Source organism: Canis lupus, chromosome 7, assembly GCF_048164855.1.
Source record: "Canis lupus baileyi chromosome 7, mCanLup2.hap1, whole genome shotgun sequence".
Classification (NCBI taxonomy): Eukaryota; Metazoa; Chordata; class Mammalia; order Carnivora; family Canidae; genus Canis; species Canis lupus.
In genome coordinates, this window is record NC_132844.1 from 61,780,289 (window position 1) to 61,798,730 (window position 18,442).

At 52.0% G+C, this 18,442-nt stretch overlaps 1 protein-coding gene and 1 long non-coding RNA gene across 3 annotated transcripts; one reads left to right on the top strand and one right to left on the bottom strand.

Annotated features, from left to right (window-relative positions):
* Positions 1 to 2,416: 2,416 nt before the first annotated feature.
* On the bottom strand, positions 2,417 to 8,297 carry CIMIP3 (ciliary microtubule inner protein 3). Of its 2 annotated transcripts, none has more exons than XM_072833025.1 (2): positions 8,143 to 8,297; positions 2,417 to 2,949 (listed from the first exon to the last, which is right to left on the bottom strand). In XM_072833025.1, exons 1-2 carry the CDS (start codon positions 8,149 to 8,151, stop codon positions 2,620 to 2,622), a joined length of 339 nt encoding a protein of 112 aa, XP_072689126.1. In that variant the 5' UTR covers positions 8,152 to 8,297; the 3' UTR covers positions 2,417 to 2,619. The 2 variants fall into 2 exon arrangements, with proteins under 2 accessions (XP_072689126.1, XP_072689125.1); XM_072833024.1 differs by lacking the exon at positions 8,143 to 8,297 and adding an exon at positions 3,638 to 3,793.
* LOC140637029 (uncharacterized) lies at positions 8,210 to 17,440 on the top strand. Its single transcript, XR_012034273.1, has 3 exons — positions 8,210 to 10,650; positions 14,601 to 14,679; positions 16,854 to 17,440. It is a non-coding gene; the product is annotated as an uncharacterized lncRNA (long non-coding RNA).
* The last annotated feature ends 1,002 nt before the right edge of the window (positions 17,441 to 18,442 follow it).

The following is an 18,442-nucleotide window of genomic DNA, read 5'->3' on the forward strand; positions in this document are numbered from 1 at the left end:
CGGGGACTCAGCAAGGGTCTCCTGGGTGGTTGAGTGGATATATAACTTTTAGTTACACCGAGACCAAAAACTTGAATTTTTCTCTGCTTTTCAAAATCAACTAAAATGGCAATAAAATGTTTAAACCTACCAACCCACAGAGACAAAGGGAGAGAAGACAGCAGGTGAGAGGTTCTAATAAAATGTTGGACAACAGAAGGCAGATGGATCTCAGCGCTCAGGAAGTCGAAACCCAAACACTTTCAGAGAACAGGAGGATGTGGAGGTTGGTAGGGACACAGCACCTACACCTGGCACAGGGCTCTGCAGGCTCAGAGTGGGTGCAGAGGTGCCCTGGAAGCTGGGGTGCAGGACGGAGTGGAGCAGAAATAGGAGGACAAGTGGAAAGCCTGTGGAAGGAGCAAAGGGTTCCCCAGATGCCTTCTGCAAGGCAGCAGGATGGACATCTCTGGGCATCCATCTCTCGCCCCTGGCTGGAGATCATTCTGGAGCTTTGGACTGGAGAGGCTGGAGTAGAGAGAAGGGTCGCTCTAGAAGCTGGGAGTTAAGGGCAAGTCTGCATACGAAGAGACCCCAGGCTCCTTCCCCTGCCGCTCCGCAAATACCGATAACTGGGCAGGAGAGACCTGGTACAGAAGCCAAGTGGCCGGCTTCCCGCCGAGGATTGCCAGGCACTTGAGGAAAGCCTCTGACTTTTGAGAGAGAGAGTGCGCCTACCAACAACAAACAGAAAATCCTGGACTCTCTACTGTGAGGGACCTCTAGGGGGGCTCACATCCTTCTTCCCTACTCACCATCTTCTTTTCAGAGAATGGCATCCAGGGAGGCCTGGGGCCTTGATGCATGTCTGGATCTCCAGAATCCTGTCCCTCCATCCCATCCCAGCCCCAAACTCTTATGCTCCAAAAGGATGCTCCATTGAATGCATCTCCCCACCTAGAATGAGCTGGGACTCCTAGAAATGGATTCACCCAGTGGTGTGCTGGCAAAGAGTTAACGACAGGCTGTCTAGAAAAAAAGAAACCCCAGTTTGCAGGCCTCTGCTGCTGGCTTCAGAGGTCACCAACATGAAGTCACTGGCTGTGGAGTTGAGAGATGCCCCCAGTCCTCCCCCTCAGGCCCATGGGAGCTGGCTCCAGCACACCGCTGGATCTGCCTCTAGGTGGCAGTGGCCAGGGACTCACTCAGGCCACCCGGCACCGGCACCGCGTCAGGGGCCCTCTGCCTTCATGGCTCTTCTGGACCAGAGGAGAGAAGACAAGATGGGAAATCCACCCGCCCACCAACGAACTCCAAGTCAGAAGAGGCAGTTTGATGTAAAATGAGGGCTGCGGGGGGGGGGGGGGGGGGCGGGGGGGGATGGGGGCCGGCAGCTGCACCAATGTGGAATCGCATTCAGGTGACTTCCCTCTCTCTTGACTTTGGAGGGGTTGCCAACCTTGGCTTATGGGGAGGGTGTGGCCAGCACCAGCTTTGCTCGGGACTCAGGCTCTGGAGGGGTGTTGAGGCCTCTCTTGGGGAGAGGGGACCGAGAATCAAGTCTTTTTGAGTAAGGGACTGGTGGGGCTGGGTAGGGAGAGGTAGGTAGGGGCCTGCGGGATCAGCCTCACAGAAATCCCCAAAATGATGAGGTGTCAGGAAACCACAGATAAGGGAATAAAGCAGACCATACTGCCCTAGATGTGTGTGGGGGGGTCTTTTTTTGTGACAGTCACCTGTGACCAGAAAGAATAGCCAGACCCTAAAAGAAGGAAGCCATTAAAGATATTATCACCAGGGACGCCTGAGTGACTCACTGGCTGAGCGTCAAGGGTAAGGGTGAGAATGCACTGCCCTTAAGGAGCTTAAGGCTGAAAGGGGAAAGAGACTCTCCCTGATGGATGAGGGGAGCAGTAGGGGAGGGCTTGCTGGGCTGGGGGAACAGCCTGAGCAAAGGCCCCGAGGCCTGGAAGGACAAGGTGCCACCAGGGGTGATAGGCAGGCCATCTAGCAAGTGCACAGGCCTCCCTGGATGCCATTCTCTGAAAAGAAGATGGTGAGTAGGGAAGAAGGATGTGAGCCCCCCTAGAGGTCCCTCACAGTAGAGAATCCAGGATTTTCTGTGTGTCTCTCATGAATAAGTAAAATCTTAAAAAAAAAAAATGTTATCACCAGTCCTTATTCAAACCAAGACATCCCAGGAATGATAAGGCCACAGTTCCCTGTCAGTTCTAAATAAAAGACTGTCGGTGGAGGCCCACGTTGGCAACCCTGTCAGGACCCCTCGCGCTCCTTTGAGAGCTTCCTCTGTCTCATTGTTTCATAAACTATCGCTTCATTTCCCAGTCTTCCGGCCTCTCTGGACTTAACCTATCGTAAAACGCCCCCCTGCGGCCTCAGTTTACCCACCCACAGCCACCCATTCAGATGCCAGGGAAAGGAAGGACAAACTTTAATTGCTGCCGAGAACAGAGACCTCCCTTTGCCTTTGATGACAGTGGGCACGGCACAGCTGTCTTAGCCCGGGCACAGCTGTCTTAGCCCTTGCTTCCCCGGGAGCAAGCCGCCGTTCTCCCCGGGACCCAGGGTTGCGGGGGGGTCGGGGTGTAGCTGGTGGGGGGCCTTCTGACTGGCAGAGGCCTAGGTACGCCACAAGACCAGGTTGGCAGGAGGCACGTCGAAGCACTTGCGGGTGTGGTCAGTGTCCCTCCGGTACAGGTAGCCGCAGGTGGGCTTCTGCAAGGTGTAGAAGGGGTTCAGGGAGTTGGAGTACTGGGAGGTGTAGAAGCCGAACCTGAGCTTCTCCAGGCTCTGTCCCCTCGGGTCTACCACCACGGGCACATAGGCTGCCGCCAGGGTCTGCTCGCGGTCCTGTTTCCACGACCGGGACAGGGGAGGCCGTGGAGACTTCTCCTTTTTGCTTGACAGTGTCTTGGGCTCCCGGCTGGGTCCTGAGGGTTTCTTTGAGTCCTGGGGGGTGGGGAGAAGGAGAGAGCTGAGGCATCAGACTCTGGGGCTTGCACTGCTAAGGCCAAGGGTGGGAGTGAGGGGGCAGGTGCCACTGGTCAGAAGCTTCCAGAGCCACCCCCAAGACAGCTCTGGTGGCCAGACACCTCCAGGAGCGGGGTGACCCTCAGGGCCCCCTGACCCACCCCCTCCAGTGCAGACCTCAGCCTGCTTCTCAGAGGCTGGGAGCCAGGCTCGTCCTCAACCCCTCACCCCTCTCCCCTCTGCCCCGTGTCCAGCTGTCTGTCAGTGTCCTCCACGGGGCTCCCAACTGGCCCTGGCTCCCGCCAGGCCTCCATCCTGTCTCCTGCAGGGCCTCTCCAGCCTGGGCCTCTGCACACCAATGGCCAGACCACATAGCTCTTCTCCTCAAAGCGTCTTTGGCTCTCTGCTGCCTAGAACAGAAATCTCTAGGACCCCTGGCCTGGAAGGCAAGAGCTTTAGGGACAGGGCTCCCGTCACCCTGTGCACTTGCTAGATGGCCTGCCTATCACCCCTGGTGGCACCTTGTCCTTCCAGGCCTCAGGGCCTTTGCTCAGGCGGTTCCCCCAGCCCAGCAAGCCCCCCCCTACTGCTCCCCTCATCCATCAGGGAGAGTCTCTTTCCCCTTTCAGCCTTAAGCTCCTTAAGGGCAGTGCATTCTCACCCTTACCCTTGACATAATGGCCTCCAAAGTCCTGTTCCTTGTTTTACTCCAGAACAAGGCATTTAGTGAGCACTCAATAAATGTTGGTCCAATTGAACTGGAATCTACTAAGGGGCAGTTCCCCTTCCAACCAGCCAGTCCATTCCATTTTAGAACACCTCTCATTGTTACAGAGTGACAATGCCAGCTCTTCACAATCACCGCTCTCGGTTGTTTAGGCACAGAGGTCTACTCCCCGAAGACACCCCAGTGCCCCACTGGCCACATTTAGTGACATTTATTTACTTCTCTGTTGCCACTCTCAAGACTGCCCCATGATCGAATTGTTTGGTTCACCCTTGAGCCCCCCCACACCATCTCCCAGGTATCAGATGCCCATCTTACTGGGATTCTTCACAGACATGACGGTACAACCCAAAGGATGAGATGCCTGGGTGTCGGGCTGGCCCTCTCCTGCTCCTCCAGGCTACTGCTGTGAGGGGAACCCATTCCCACTCTGCCCAGCCTCATGGCCCTCCAACCCTGCCCCTGCCCCGGCAGGGAAACGGGAGGGAACCCTACCTACAGAGTTGCTGCAAGTTGAACCCCTGCCATCTTACAGAGGAAATCCCTGGCACTCAAGAGATAATGCACACTCCTTTGCATTTGATTTCAAACTACTTGCCCAACTCAAACCTGCCCAGGGCTTTCCTCCCAAGCAGGCTCTGATTCCTACCCAGGAACGCGTGTGTTGTCTGCTGTGCCTTTCAAAATTCTTCCTATCCTTCCAAGCCAGCAACCCTCTGGACATCTCCTCCAGGAAGCCTCCGGTACTGCAGCCCCTGCCCCGTCTCACCCTCCTCTCTGCCTTCAGGCCCTCCTTTCTGGCTGTGCGGTCCTTTGCCAGGCAGGGACAAGGGCAAGTGAGCATTGTAAGGAGGAGCCAGGGCCCCCTGAAAGCTACTTTACATCTTGCTGCCCTGGGCTCTGTGCTTGCCTCACCCCAACCCCAAATCCTGGTCCTTCCAGGCTCACACCAATGTTCCAATGGCCTGTCAACTGCTCCCCATGTTCAGGACCTCACCCTGTTCACCTCTGTGTCCCTGGGGCTGACCCCCATGCCGGCCCACAGCCCAGCTGGAGACAGGGGCGAACAAGTGTTCAGCAGCCTTCCCAGACTCTCTGGGGCTCAGTGGTGCTGGGGGTGGGGTGCAGTTTACACACCGAGGGGTAACATCAGAAATGAGCTCTGACAGCGTTATCAGCAGGGGTTCTTCACCACCTGCTGCGAGCACATCAAACTCTTTACAGAGATTATCTCCTCTAATCCTCACATTACCCTTTAAGGAAGATAGTATTACTAGTCCTAGTTATAGTTGAGAAAACTGTAGTAAGGGGTTAGTCACACGTTTAGGGCCAGGTGGCCGGTAAAGAACCAGGCTGGGACTGAACCCAGGGCTGGCTGACCCTAAGGCCCACATCCTCTCCCCCATGATGCAGACCACGGCCACTGCACTGGGAGTGGGACTGGGGCTGCCAATTCATCCAATTCATCTCTGCCCTCGTTTCCTCGTGGCGGTGGGCAGCAGGGCAGCAGCTGAAGGGAAAGGCAGCCAGGCCTCCCAGTTTGGCAGGGACACTGAATGCTGGATTTTGGCATGACCATCTCTTGGCAGAGCTGGGGATATGACATTATTTGCTTCGTTCAGTCATTCATTCATTCAAAACTATTCCTCTTACATGCCAGGCCCTGGGCGTGCAAGTAAGACTAATATAAATAGAAATAGGAAGCCCTGTAGAGCAGGGCTTCCTGCCCCCAGCACCACGGATGCTGTGTGCTGATAATTCTTTGTTGTGGGGCAGTTCTGGACATTGCAGGACGTTTGGTATATTAAGTAGGTTTCTGAGAATGTGGGGCTCTGGTCCTTTTGATACTACAGAAGGGCCCAGCCCATGGCTGTGGAGGTGAGGACCCGCAGGGCCTCCTCCCTTCAGCCTTGGCCATTTGGACTCTGCTTCTCAGGCTCTGAGGCTGGTGTCCGGGACCCTCCTGTCTTGGGTCCACCTGTCAGCTATGCCTCAGTGGCTGCTACTGCAACATCTGGGGTCCTGGGGAGGGGGGCACCCAGTGCCTCCAGCACATTCAGGGATGAGGCCCTCATAGAAACTGGGGCAAAGGGACAGTCCCGGGAGGAGGAATAAGATACCTGGGAGGAGGAAGGGGAGGAGGAAGAGGAAGCCCAGGCAATCCAGTCTTGCCCTGCCCTTTCTGAGGGCCCAGCTGGGCTCCAGGTGACTAACATCAGAGGGCTGAGAACACCCCATGCCAGCCCAGGGCCCAGCAGGGCCAGCTCTAGGGAGAGGGCGGGGCCTGAATGCATACTTTCCAAGTCTGGTTTCATTGAACCATCTCCTCCCCTCTCGGGTTCTCCTGTCAAGAGCACGGGAGGTGGGGGGGCTGTGGAGGGTGCACGTGTGTGACTTTAGAGAAGTGGTTCACAACCTGGGGTGTTTTTCTCTCCAGGAAAACATTTGGCAATGCCAGGAGACACTTCTGATTGTCACAGTGGGGATGCTACTGGCATCCAGTGGGTAGAGGCCAGGGATGCCGCTAAATATCGTATGGTGGGACGCCTGGGTGGCTCAGCTATTTAGTGCCTGCCTTCGGCCCAGGGCATGATCCTGGAGACCCAGGATCGAGTCCCACATCAGGCTCCCTGCATGGAGCCTGCTTCTCCCTCTCCCTGTGTCTCTACCTCTTTCTCTCTGTGTCTGTCATGATAAATAAATAAAAATATTTAAAAATAGATAAATAGATAAGTAAATAAATAAATATCCATCTTATGGTGCCAGGACAGCCGTCCAGTAAGGAATTATCAGCACACAATGTCATCGGTGCCCAGGCTGAGGAGCCTGCTTTAGAGCTTTGAGGAACACCTCTAACCCCTACCTGCTTCCCGCAGTGTGCACTTAAGCCTCCCATTCCAGGGAGCGAGGAAGTCTAAAGGGCAGGTAAAGGGTCTAACCTGCCCCTTCCCTCCTTTCCAAATCCCACTACCCTATTTTCTTAAAAGATTTTATTTATTTACTCATGAGAGACACAGAGAGAGAGGCAGAGACACAGAGGGAGAAGCAGGCTTCCTGCAGAGAGCCTGAGGTGGGACTCAATCCCAGGACCCCAGGATCATACCCTGAGCCAAAGGCAGACGCTCAGCCACTGAGCCACCCAGGTACCCTCCCACTACCCTATTTTTATCTGCATTTCCAGCAGAGCCAAAAGAAGAGACCTCTCCCTTTATGAGCCCTGCCCCGCAGCCAGACCCTCCCAAGGCATTTTAGGTACACAAATCTATGCATCTGTCCCTTCTACCAAGATCTACAATGGGGAAGAGGGTGACTCAAGAGTGAAGCTTTCTAAGTAGAGCCAGAAGACCTCATATAGGGTTTTTGTGCAGGTCTGGGAAGACACTGCCCTCTCACAAATACCTCCGGCCCACAGGTACATCCTCTAGCCTACCCAGAGCCTGACATTCCACCATTAGCACCTCACTCTTGGGGAGAAGGCCTTGTGCCCTCTTGAAATGCAAATGGCACTGGGTGAGGCAGCGGATGAGGCCTCCCAGGGCACCTGGCCCTGTGGAATGTGCCTGGGCTTTGGAGTGTGAAGGTCTGAGCTCAGGGCCTCACTGGCCTTACAGGTCAGGCAGCCTTGGGCAAAGCTCAGAACCTCCTTGAGCTTTGGTTGCCATGTTGGCAAGATGAGGATAATGAGGCTGTCTCCTTCACCAGCATGCCATGGGGGGGCAGTGAGTGTGGGAACTGTGCGAGCAAAATGCAAATAGTAATTATCATCAGCCTCATCCAGCAGTTACCCCTGTAGGTTTCAAACACGCTCAGCAGAACCTTGGTGAGAGCCGGTTGGCCGGCAGTGGGCAGAGGGGCTGGGAAGGGAGCAGATGAGGAGGCCAAGCGAGGGCCTTAGCTTCCTCGTTTGTGAGGCCGTGTAGCATTGTGGCGTGGAGTTCAAATTCAAGCTCTGCCACTCGCACTAGGTGGCCGATCTTTCAAGAATTTAAAATATTCTGTATCTCAGTTTTCCCACCTCTAAAGTGGGCACAACTACAGTATCTACCTCATAGGGTCACCATGAGGATTTAATGAGATATACTGGATAAAGAGCCTAGATCCCTTGAGCATTCAGTAAACTTTAGCTATCATTGCTACTTGTCACCAAGTTTGCCTAGAAGGGGAAATGCGCACTGACCATCCAGGAAGTGTCTGGGGAAGTGAAGGGGCAGAGGAACACCAGGGGGTAGAGATGGTGGCCGCCTTCCTGCCCCCTCCCCTGGGGAGACAGCAGGGGCTCCACTGTAGGGGAATAAGAGTTGGGTTGAGGTGGGCTGGCAACCAAGTTTTTTATAAGAGGCCCTCAGCTCCCAGCCACACAGGCTTGGGCCTTCATACACTTTCCTGCCCATCAGGCTTCATATGGCCTTGGGCTGCCCTGATGCAACCCTGTGATGTCATCCCACCTGGGACATCCTTGACCAGGGCCTCTCTTGTCGGTGAGATGGAGTTTCTGGTGGTCAGGGGCTCCGGGGTCTCCCAGGGACTCTTGGGAAGTACTGGGAGTGCTGGGGTGGGGAGAATTTGCGTGGCAGGGGCATTGTGATGCCTCTTTGACAGCACAATTCTGTCTTCCTAAGGAGACACAGAGGCAGGGCTGGGGGCTAAAATCGCAAGGCCTGGAAGGATCTTTTAACCTTGACATTTTCCCTGACCCCTGCGATGCCCTCTTTTCGCAATCTCTCAGGACCTGTGACTTGTGGGTAGTAGAGTGAGTAGAGAGAGGAGGAAGTGATCCCAGTTACTCAGGTAACTTCAGAAGTCCTAATGTTCCCCCAGCGCCCCAACATGTCATAAGAAATTACCAGCAGGGAGGAAATGTCCCCAATCAACTCTCCATTCTCCTTCTGTCTCCCTCTCTCTCTCTCTGCCTTCCACATTGCAGAAATGATGGAGGGAGGGAGGAAGGGACGGCTAGATGCATGGACAGACAGAGGAGTGGGAAAGTGGATGGGCAGGAGGATAAGTTTGTAGGTAGATAGACTGTGGATGCCCAGACGCCCCTGATTTGAGACCTGCTCACCTTTTTAGCCTCATCTCTTGCTATGTTTCCCCTCACTCTATGCAGTAGCTAATTTCTTAAACACACCCTGCTCTTTCCACTCCAAGCCTCTACCTATGCTGTTCTGTGGACAGGAGGCTGGGCAGGGTGCCTGGGGGTGAATGGATAGATAGATGGCCAGTAAATGGCTAACATGCTGGGTGGTTGTGCTGTAGAGACAGGATAGCAGGCCCAAGAGTCAGGCTCCTCGAGCTTGAAATTGGCTCTACCATTTTACTAGTTGTATGACCTCCGGCAAGTAGTTGACTTCTCTGTAGATAGTATTTGACAGTCTGTTCATCTGTAAAATGGGTAGACTACAGGTCTCTACCTGCTAGGGATGGGCAGAGGACTCAGGATGGGGCCTGGCACAGAGTAAGCACTTGGTAAGTATTAGCTATTATTATGTGTGAGCAGGTAACTGGATTGATGGGTAGGTGGCTGAATGGGCCATCCCATCCCCATCTTCAAGAACCAGACCCATGCCCAACACCAGACTTGATAGGCACCTTCTAGGAATGGGTCAGAAATCCCACATATGGGAGGGACCTGGGTTTCAAAGGGGACGAAGGGATAGGACCCGGGGAAGGAGATAGAACAAGCCAGTGACTTCCTGCCCTCTGCCACAATGGCTTGGGCTGGGCAAGGGCTTGTTTCCTTCCTGGCACTGTGTCAGCACTGACTGTGGGTTACGGGGTGGACTTTGGGGCCCTGTGGCAGATTGGAGTTGGGGTGTTGATGACTTGTGCACTGCTCAGATCTCACACCCTGATGGTAATGACCCCTAATTTCTGAGAGGGTGGGAGGGCCCAGGAGGGGAGGCTCCTGGCGGGGTGTGTGTGTGTGTGTGTGTGTGTGTGTGGCAATCAGGGCTTCCCTTCCCAGAGCTTCTGATCAGGGATTTCTAAGGCTCTGAGGTGATGCTATCTTGCTTGAGAGGGAAGGAAGTGGGGACACGGTATTGTGGCAGATGTGGCCAGCATTGCCAGCTCCGAGGAAAGTGGCCTGGCTCCAGCCCGGGGCCTGAAGCTATCAGGAAGGAGCCCAGGGGACCGGCAGGGGTTTGGTGAGCAGATCACCACAACTTAGCCCTCTCCACACTTTGTCTCAGCCAAAGAGGGAGGTGCTGGGCTGGTTGCCTGGTAATCAGAGACAAGTCCCACCACCTTTCTGGGCCTCAGCTTCTATATGTGCACCATGAGGATGTTGGGTCTCTCCATCTTGAACATTTGAAGGAAGGTGAGTTGAATTTCATCCTGAGGACTTCACGTAGGAACCCCTCCCCCATGACTGACCATAGGCCTGGACCCTGGCAGGAGCATCTCCAGCCCGGGCTATGCCACCCTCTTCGTGGGGACCTCAAGACAGGACATGGCTGGGGAGACCTCCTTTAGCAAAGCCTGGCCAGTCAAACCAGATCTGTCTTATTTCATTTGTAAATCATGGGATGGTTTAAGATCGTGGCCTCTGGGAGCACCTGGGTGGCTCAGTAGGTTAAGCATCTGACTCTTGGTTTCGGCTCAGGTCATGGTCTCAGGGTTGTGAGAAAGAGCCCTGCCTGCATCGAACTCCACACTGGGCCCCACACTCAGAGGGGAGTCTGCTTCATTCCCTCTGTCCCTCCTCTCTCCCTCTCTTTCTCAAATCAATCAGTCAATCAATCTTAAAAAAAAAAAAAAGATCATGACCTCTGGACCCCCTCTGCCTAGGTTCAAATCCCAGCACTGCCACTTCTCAGCTACATGACTTGCCTAAATCACTTAACCTGTCTCTGCCTCAATTCCTAATCTGATAACAGAATCCACCTGGAAGGCTTGTTGTGCACACACCACCCACCTCACCACCATGAGCTTAGAGCAGTGCCTGCTGCAAGGTAGGTGCGAGGAGTTATTATTTCTAAACCCCAGATGATACCGACTTAGTCTTGCCTCCTGGAAGACCACCTTTCTCTGACTTCTTTGCCACACTCCAAGCATCATCTCATTTTATTCATCATCAAAGTTCCTGGAGGGTAAGGACTGACCTGTACTCCTCAGTGGGCTGAACTGGAGCACAGGAAACTCACCAGGTACCCACACACACCTTGCCACACACAGCCACCCCTCCTGCCTCTCTGCTGCCAAAGTGCCCTGCTACCGCCCTGCTCTATGTAGGCCTGGTGATTTGGACAGTCTTTCCACCTCTCCTCACCTGCAGTGCGGTTTGGGCAAATTACTTGGCCTCTCTGATCCTATTTGTTTTTCCTTTGCCGGACTTCAAGTACAGAGGGCTGAGTTATTCATACACCTTGTGCATGGTGCATTACCACCCCTGGTCTACAAAGGACTCCTCTCTTGCACTAATTTTCCCCCTTCATCTCCAGTCTCCAACCACATTCCCCACCCACCCCCGCCAGAGGCAACCATTCTAATGTACTTAATGAGCATCTTCTTGTTCATATATTCTTACAAAATATATGTATTCTTGTTTTGCATGCAGGCAGTTTTCATTTACATAAGTGGCATGCTGTGTTTTAGACCTCATTCTGTTTACTTTGATGGCTCCCTACTGATTTCTAAGATCCATCTGTGTTGCTGTTACCAGCATCTGGTTCCTCGCTTCTGATCGCGATGTAGTCGATGCAGTGCATCCACCACATTTTATGTCTCTGCTCCTCCCAGACCCCCCTACCCGGGGGCCTCCAACTCCCCATCCCCACAGACAACACTGCACTGATATCACCTCCTTGGCCCTCTATGATTTCTCTGGGGGCATATTCCTAAGAGCAGAATTGATTTGTCACAGACTAGGAGTAAACATCACTTAAAGTCTTTTCTCCACCCATATGAGGAGTATATTGTCCCGTCCCTTGTGGCGCTGATGATGGCAGTGGGTTATACATGCAATCCACTCGGCCCCACTCCTGACACAGAAGAGATGCTCAGTGGCTGTTCCTTCCAGATCTCAGGGAGAGGTGGAGGTAAGCCAGACCCAGGTTGGCTCACAGAGAAAGGCACCCAGGGCTCAAAGTCCCAGCTCAAGGGCTGTTCTGCAGAGCCCGTGAGAAGTATGTGGGGCTGTGCTGATTCCTGGAGGGTATGGACTAATCCAGAACGTTTGAAGCTCCCACAGCCTGCACACAGGTCCTGGTGTCCCAGGCAATGCTTACTACAACCCAGCTGTCACTCTCTCCTGGGAGCCAGAGTCACCTCCTCACACAGAAGGTGCCAGACAGCCTTATTTGTTGTTCTGCTCCTGCTCTGCCAGCCAATGAGCATTTTACTCAGACATGAAACCACACCCGAGTGAGTACTGAATCCCACCCTCCCATTGTACAGATGGAGAAACTGAGGCTCAGGATAGCTCCATGGTCTCACAGGAGGTTAGTGGTGGAAGTGGCTCTAGAATATGCATCTCCAGGTTCTCCCTTCTAGTACTCTTTAAAAGAAAATGCAAAAAATAAAAATAAAAATAAAATGCATCCCATGTTAAATTGTGTTCTTTCTTATCTATGGACTTTTCAGTTAAAACAAATGACCTACCAGCAGAGCACATTACTAAAAAGTGAACAAAACAAAACAAAACAAAACAAAACGAAAAACAGGGCAGCCCAGGTGGCTCAGCGGTTTAGCGCCGCCTTCCGCCCAGGGCGTGATCCTGGAGACCTGGGATCAAGTCCCACGTCGGGCTCCCTGCATGGAGCCTGCTTCTCCCTCTGCCTGTGTCTCTGCCTCTCTCTCTCTCTCTCTCTCTGTCTCTCATGAACAAATAAATAAAATCTTAAAAAAAACAACAACAACAAAACAAAAAACCCCACATGTAGTCCTGGCATTCCAGCTGAATCTTCTCCATGGTTCTGTTCCTTTCCAATCCCTGGCCATTTACAAATACAGTTTATATATCTGTAGTCACAATCTACATGGAGTTTTGTTTTTTGCTTTTTGTACTTAGCAACCTTTTATTTATTTTTTTAAGTGCGCGTGTGCACACACACGTGATTTCAAATTTCAGGACGTGTTTTACGATGGAATGTTTTTGCCTGGGCTTCAAGGCGATCTTGCAGACGTCCGCCCCACCCCGTGTCCTGGGCCCCAGTGGAACTTTCCTTCTTGAGGTTCTTTTGTTGAATTGTCACTGCCCTCTTCCAGCCTGTCAGGGCTACTGTTCTCTTTGCTGTTCCCCGGGTAGCCCCTCTGCACCCAAAGTCGGGCTGGGAACAGGGGCAGGAGCATGCAGCCTCTAGGTACCTACCATGAGTCAGCCTCTCAGATGCCTTGACCCACTATCTTGTTGAATCTCATAATAACCTCACATAATAGCCCCTGTTTTTCAGATGAACAAACTGACACACTCAGGTGGTAGCTCGGCCACGGCCACACCCTTGCTAAACAGCAGAGTCAGGATTCAAACCTATTTCCCAGCAAGGATCCTTCCCACTCTGGCATGGTCCTCTGGGCAGAGCCCATGGTTAGTTACCAAGGGAAATGTGTCTCTCCCCAGCACCCCGCAACATACCACTCCCCCCACCCAGGGCTGTGCTTGATCTCCACACTCTTGGGCACCAGGTAATGACTTTCTCTGAGCCCGCTCTCAGGATGTGGGAGTCTCCCTCTGCCTCCCGCGAGCTGGACTTCTTCTTAGCCTGACCTCATCTCCTGGCACCCACCTGGCCAGAGGAATGCAGAAGTCAGGGGACGGAGCCCACCCCCCCACCAGAGGCCAAAGGAAAGTTTCAGGGGCTGTTCTGGCAAAAGGTGTCTCCAGCCTGGAACAAGAGGCTGGACCAGATGATCCATAGCTCAGTAGCAAGTGGGAATTGGGAGTGCTGACCTTTGTCCCTGCAGGGTCACCCAGGTGGGGGTGAAGGGGAACCTCAGGACCTCTCAGGCCTGCACTTCTCCTACTGGGAGTGCACTCTCTCAGCCAGGAGTGCTTGGCTTCATTGGATGTAGGGAAAGCCATAAATCTGACAAAGTCCTAGCTGAGTCTCTGGGAAGACTATAGTGTCTGGGCCCCAATTTCACCCCACAGTCCAGAAGCGGCCAGTAAAGTCGGCTCTTGTTACTAAGTAATTGCTGAACCAAGATTTAATTACAGGATTGGGCTTTGGCTGTTTCTAGGAGAGCCTGTTATTGGGCTGTTTCTTTTACCAGGGGAGCAGGTTGAGGTGTTGCTGGGAGCTGGACTGGTGGAGAGGGAGTGCCCCCTGTTGAACCCAGGCTTTCCAGAGACTGCCCCCCACCCGGCCCCTGCCAATGGGCTACTGAAATCCGGGTGAAGTGGGGGGATGGGCAGAAAGAACCTTGACATCCAGACTCTGCAGCCCGATGGCCTTCTGCTGTTCACGATCACACGGATTCCCTCTCCTTCCCCAATCCCAGCCAAAACACCCCCAGAAAGCAAGGGAGTCAACAGGGCAGAGAAATGAACAAATGCTTCAGAGGGGGGGTGGCCTGCGGGCACCAGGCCCTGTGCTGGCACTTCACACCCATGATCTTACTGCATCTTCCTGACAACACTATGAGGGCCACTCTTGCTCCCCCACTGCAGACGAGGAAACAGGCTCAGAGCATTTTTTAGTATGTGCTGCCGAAGCGAGCACATCAGAGCATTTTTTACTTCCCCTGTGTGCAAACTGTCCATCAACACCTTCCTTCCTCCCTAAGAAATGTCCCACAGAAAAGCTTGGCTCTGTTGCTACCACCAGCAGACTAGTCCTGCCCTCCATGGCCCCCTACAACTGCTTGTATTAATTAACTAACTAACCAATTAACAGATCAATCGAGCAGCTTGACTTAGCCCCTCAGCCTACATTTCTTCCCATTGTCCTTCATCCGCTACTAGATGAACATCTTCAAAATACAGCTGTTGGAGGGCATGGCTGGCTCTGTCAGCGGAGCGTGCCACGCGTGATCTCAGGGTGGTAAGTTCGAGCCCCACGTTGGGTGTAGAGATTACTTAAAAAAGCAAATACACAAAACCCCCAGCTGTTACCAGTCACCAGTGCCTCCTCCTGGTAACCACTGATTCTAGGCCACAGCTCCTCAAACCTTCACAAGCTCCTGAGTCACCTGGGGACCTTGTTAAAACACAGATCCTTTGTTGGGCACCTTAATCCATCAGCTCACTGCATCTCATGACAACCTTAAATTAATAGCCTGTTTGACAGACAAACAAACTGAGGCCCAGAGAGGTTGCTCAATGTCAGGGAGAGGGTTTCTACAGTTCTAGTAGGTTCTATAGTTCTAGTAAGATCTCAGGTGATACAGATGCTTCTGGGTTACAGACCATACTTCTAGACTCTCCTGCCTACTTATTTCTTTTTAATTTTTCTTTATTTCTTTTTTATTTTTTTATTTTATTTTTTTAAATTTTTCTTTATTTTTTTAAAAATATTTTATTTATTTGAGAGAGAGACAGAGCGTGAGCAAGGGGAGGGAGGGATAGAGGGAGAGGGAGAAGCAGACTCCCTGCTGGGCAGGGATCGGGACATGGGGCTTGATCCCAGGACCCTGGGATTGTAGACCCAGAGCTGAAGGCAGCTGCTTAACTGACTGAGCCAGCCAGCCAGATGCCCCTATTTATTTTTCTTTATTTTTAATTGAAGTGTGGCTGACACACTTTTTCTTTAATTTTAAACATCAAATATATTTACATGGTTGGAAAATGAAAAAAGCGGGATACCTGGGTGGCTCAGCTGTTGAGTGCCTGCCTTTCTTTGGCCCAGGGTGTGATCCTGGAGTCCCAGGAGCAAGTCCCACATCGGGCTCCCTGCATGGAGTCTGCTTCTCTGTGTGTGTGTGTGTGTGTGTGTGTGTGTGTGTGTGTGTGTGTCTTTCATGAATAAATAAATAAAATCTTAAAGAAAAAAAAAGCATTTTAGGCTCAAAATTCTCCCACTTCTTTTTTTTTATTTTATTTTATGATAGTCACACACAGAGAGAGAGAGAGAAAGAGAGAGGCAGAGACATAGGCAGAGGGAGAAGCAGGCTCCATGCACTGGAAGCTGGGATTCGATCCCGGGTCTCCAGGATCGCACCCTGGGCCAAAGGCAGGCGCCAAACCGCTGAGCCACCCAGGGATCCCTCTCCCGCCCACTTCTATCCCATTTGCCCAGTTCCCTCCATCTCCACTCCCAGTAACCACTTCTATCAGTTTCTTATGCATCTCTCCAAAGTTCTTCTGTGCCAATACAAACAGGCAAATAAGAACCTACTTATCCTGCCCCAATAGTAGCAAACTACACACACCGTTTTGTCAACAGTTTATCAGTTTATCTTGGAGATAACTGGACACAGTCAGTTGACTCATTCTTCTTTTGAGTTGCATTATTATTCCATTGTGTGGATGTGCTGTAATTTATTTAAACAGTCATCTCCCGATGGACAATTTAGGCTGTTTCCAATCTTACCCACTGGTGTTTTTAAGCCCAGGATACCCTGGCCAACCTTGTCGTGACTTCCTTCTCACCCCGCAGTTCCCAGCTTCCACCATGCTGAGCCTCCTGCGTGCCCTCCCCAGATGCTCCAGCTTACCCTGACTGCTGCCCCTCTGAACCTCTGTCCCCCTTGTCTTCTCCTCCCCATTACTTCCCCTAATCATGTGTGTGTGTGTGTGTGTGTGTGTGTGTGTGTGTGTCTCCAAATAGATGAAAGCAACTTGAACTTTGATGCCATGTCTTTGATTTCTCTGGATCCTTTGCAGCCCACAGCTGGCACAGAACAGTTCTCCAGAATACTAAGTGTGTAGTGGATGTTGCATATAAATGGAGCTCCTCCTCAGTGGCTCTGCTTGGGGGTGGTCCAGAGTAGAAGAGCCCAGGAGCTACCCTAAATGGGAGCACTTCAAGCCTCCAAGGTCTCCAGGAAGGAAGCCTCTGTCTCATGCCTGAGTGTCTAGAGCCCTTGGGCAGGTTATGATGATGTCCAGGGCATGATGGGGCATCTGGGTTTCCCTTGTGCCTTCCCTGTGGGGACGGTAGGAGGAACCATGATGCAGAAGTAGGAGGTTGGAGGGATGGATGGTATGGGTATGTGCATATGCTAGAACAGCTCCTTCCCTTCTCTATTAACATCCTTGTCATCTTTCATGGGCCAGCTCAAGTCTCAATTCTCCCAAGAAGCCTTCCTGGACTTCTCCAGCCCATGTTGACTTCCCCGCCTCTGAATTCCTGCTATGTGTAATGAGTGACACCAATGACTATTCTGAACTTAGTCATCGTGGCCTGCCATCTTGAATCATTAAATCCATCTCCCTAATGAGACCTCAAGATCCTCCATGGTAGAAATAAAACTTCTGTAATTCGCTTATATTCCCATGTACCCCCAAACCCTCAACCCAGAACCAGGCAATTGGGAGAGCCTCCACAACTACTCCTTGAATGAATGGCAATAGGTTCCAAGAGTGCCATGGTAGGGTGGGGTAAGACATGGTTGACCACAGGCATGTCTCCAACCAAGAACATCTGGGGAACACAAGTGTTTCTAAAGATGCTCCTGTCCCCACCCCACCCCTAGCCCATCGGTTCCTCAGTCTCTTCCCTCCTGCTGAGAAAATAATGACCTCATAGCCACAAGCCCTAAAAGCCCAACTCATCCTGTCCCTTAACCTGGAGCAAGTAAAGGGGACTTTTAAAAAATGTCACTGTCATGAAAAACAAAAGTAGGCAATGGTACTAAATATGTAAAGGCACATGACAAGCAAATGCAATGTGTGAATCTTGGCTGGAGTGTGGATTGGACAAAAAAAATAAATGAAAATTACATTTGGGAGATAATTGGGAAATTTTTCATACTTCATTGTGGTAACTGTATTGTGGTCATTTAGAAGAATATCCTTATTATTAGCAATGGATATTGAAGTATTGGTATGCATGGGGAGATGGGCCAGGATATCTACAAGTTTCCATCTTCAGCAAGATGAACATGGAAAAATAAAAAGGCACGTGTAGGTGTGTGCATGTAGAGAGAGAGGGCACCTGAGCAAATGTGGTGATGTGTTGACCATCCAGGAGAAAGGTGTACAGGTGGTCATTTTACTAGTCTTTCAAATGTTTCAGAATGAAAAGTTGAAGGGGAATCAACTGCCTTTAGTACAAAGAGCTGGACAACTGCAACTGTCTGGGTTGGGGTGGGAGGCTCAGAGGAAGCACTCTGTCGCCTGTGACTGGCACCCCCACGCAGCCATCCACTCTTGCCTCCAGGAAGCATGGAAATCCAACGCCTTGGCCTGGCTAGTCCCCTACTCTCAGCACCTAGCACGGGGCCACCCAGTCATCAACCCCCAGGACCCTCCCTAGGAGGAACCAGCCCACCTCAGCTAGGATTGTTCTCCGAGCACTTTTTTTTTGTTTTTGTTTTTTTTTTTTCTCCGAGCACTTTTGAGGGCCACAGCTCCTCTCCCTGGGAAGGGAACTGGATCCAGGTGCACCCGGCTCACCTTGGGTTTCTAAAAATTATATTCACTTGACTTCTCAAAAAGAAAAGGGAATTTGATGTACAAAAAATGCCAAGATTTAGTCATCGCATCGTACGGTTCTCTTTGGAGCTCTCTCACCGCGGCTGTTTTCCACCTTTGCCATCCGGTGGGGATACTCCTTTATTGCTTTTCCTCCTTTTTCTTTTTCTTTTTTTTTTTTTTCCAGTGGGCACTTCCTTATCACCCACGGAAGGCTCGCGGCCCACAGT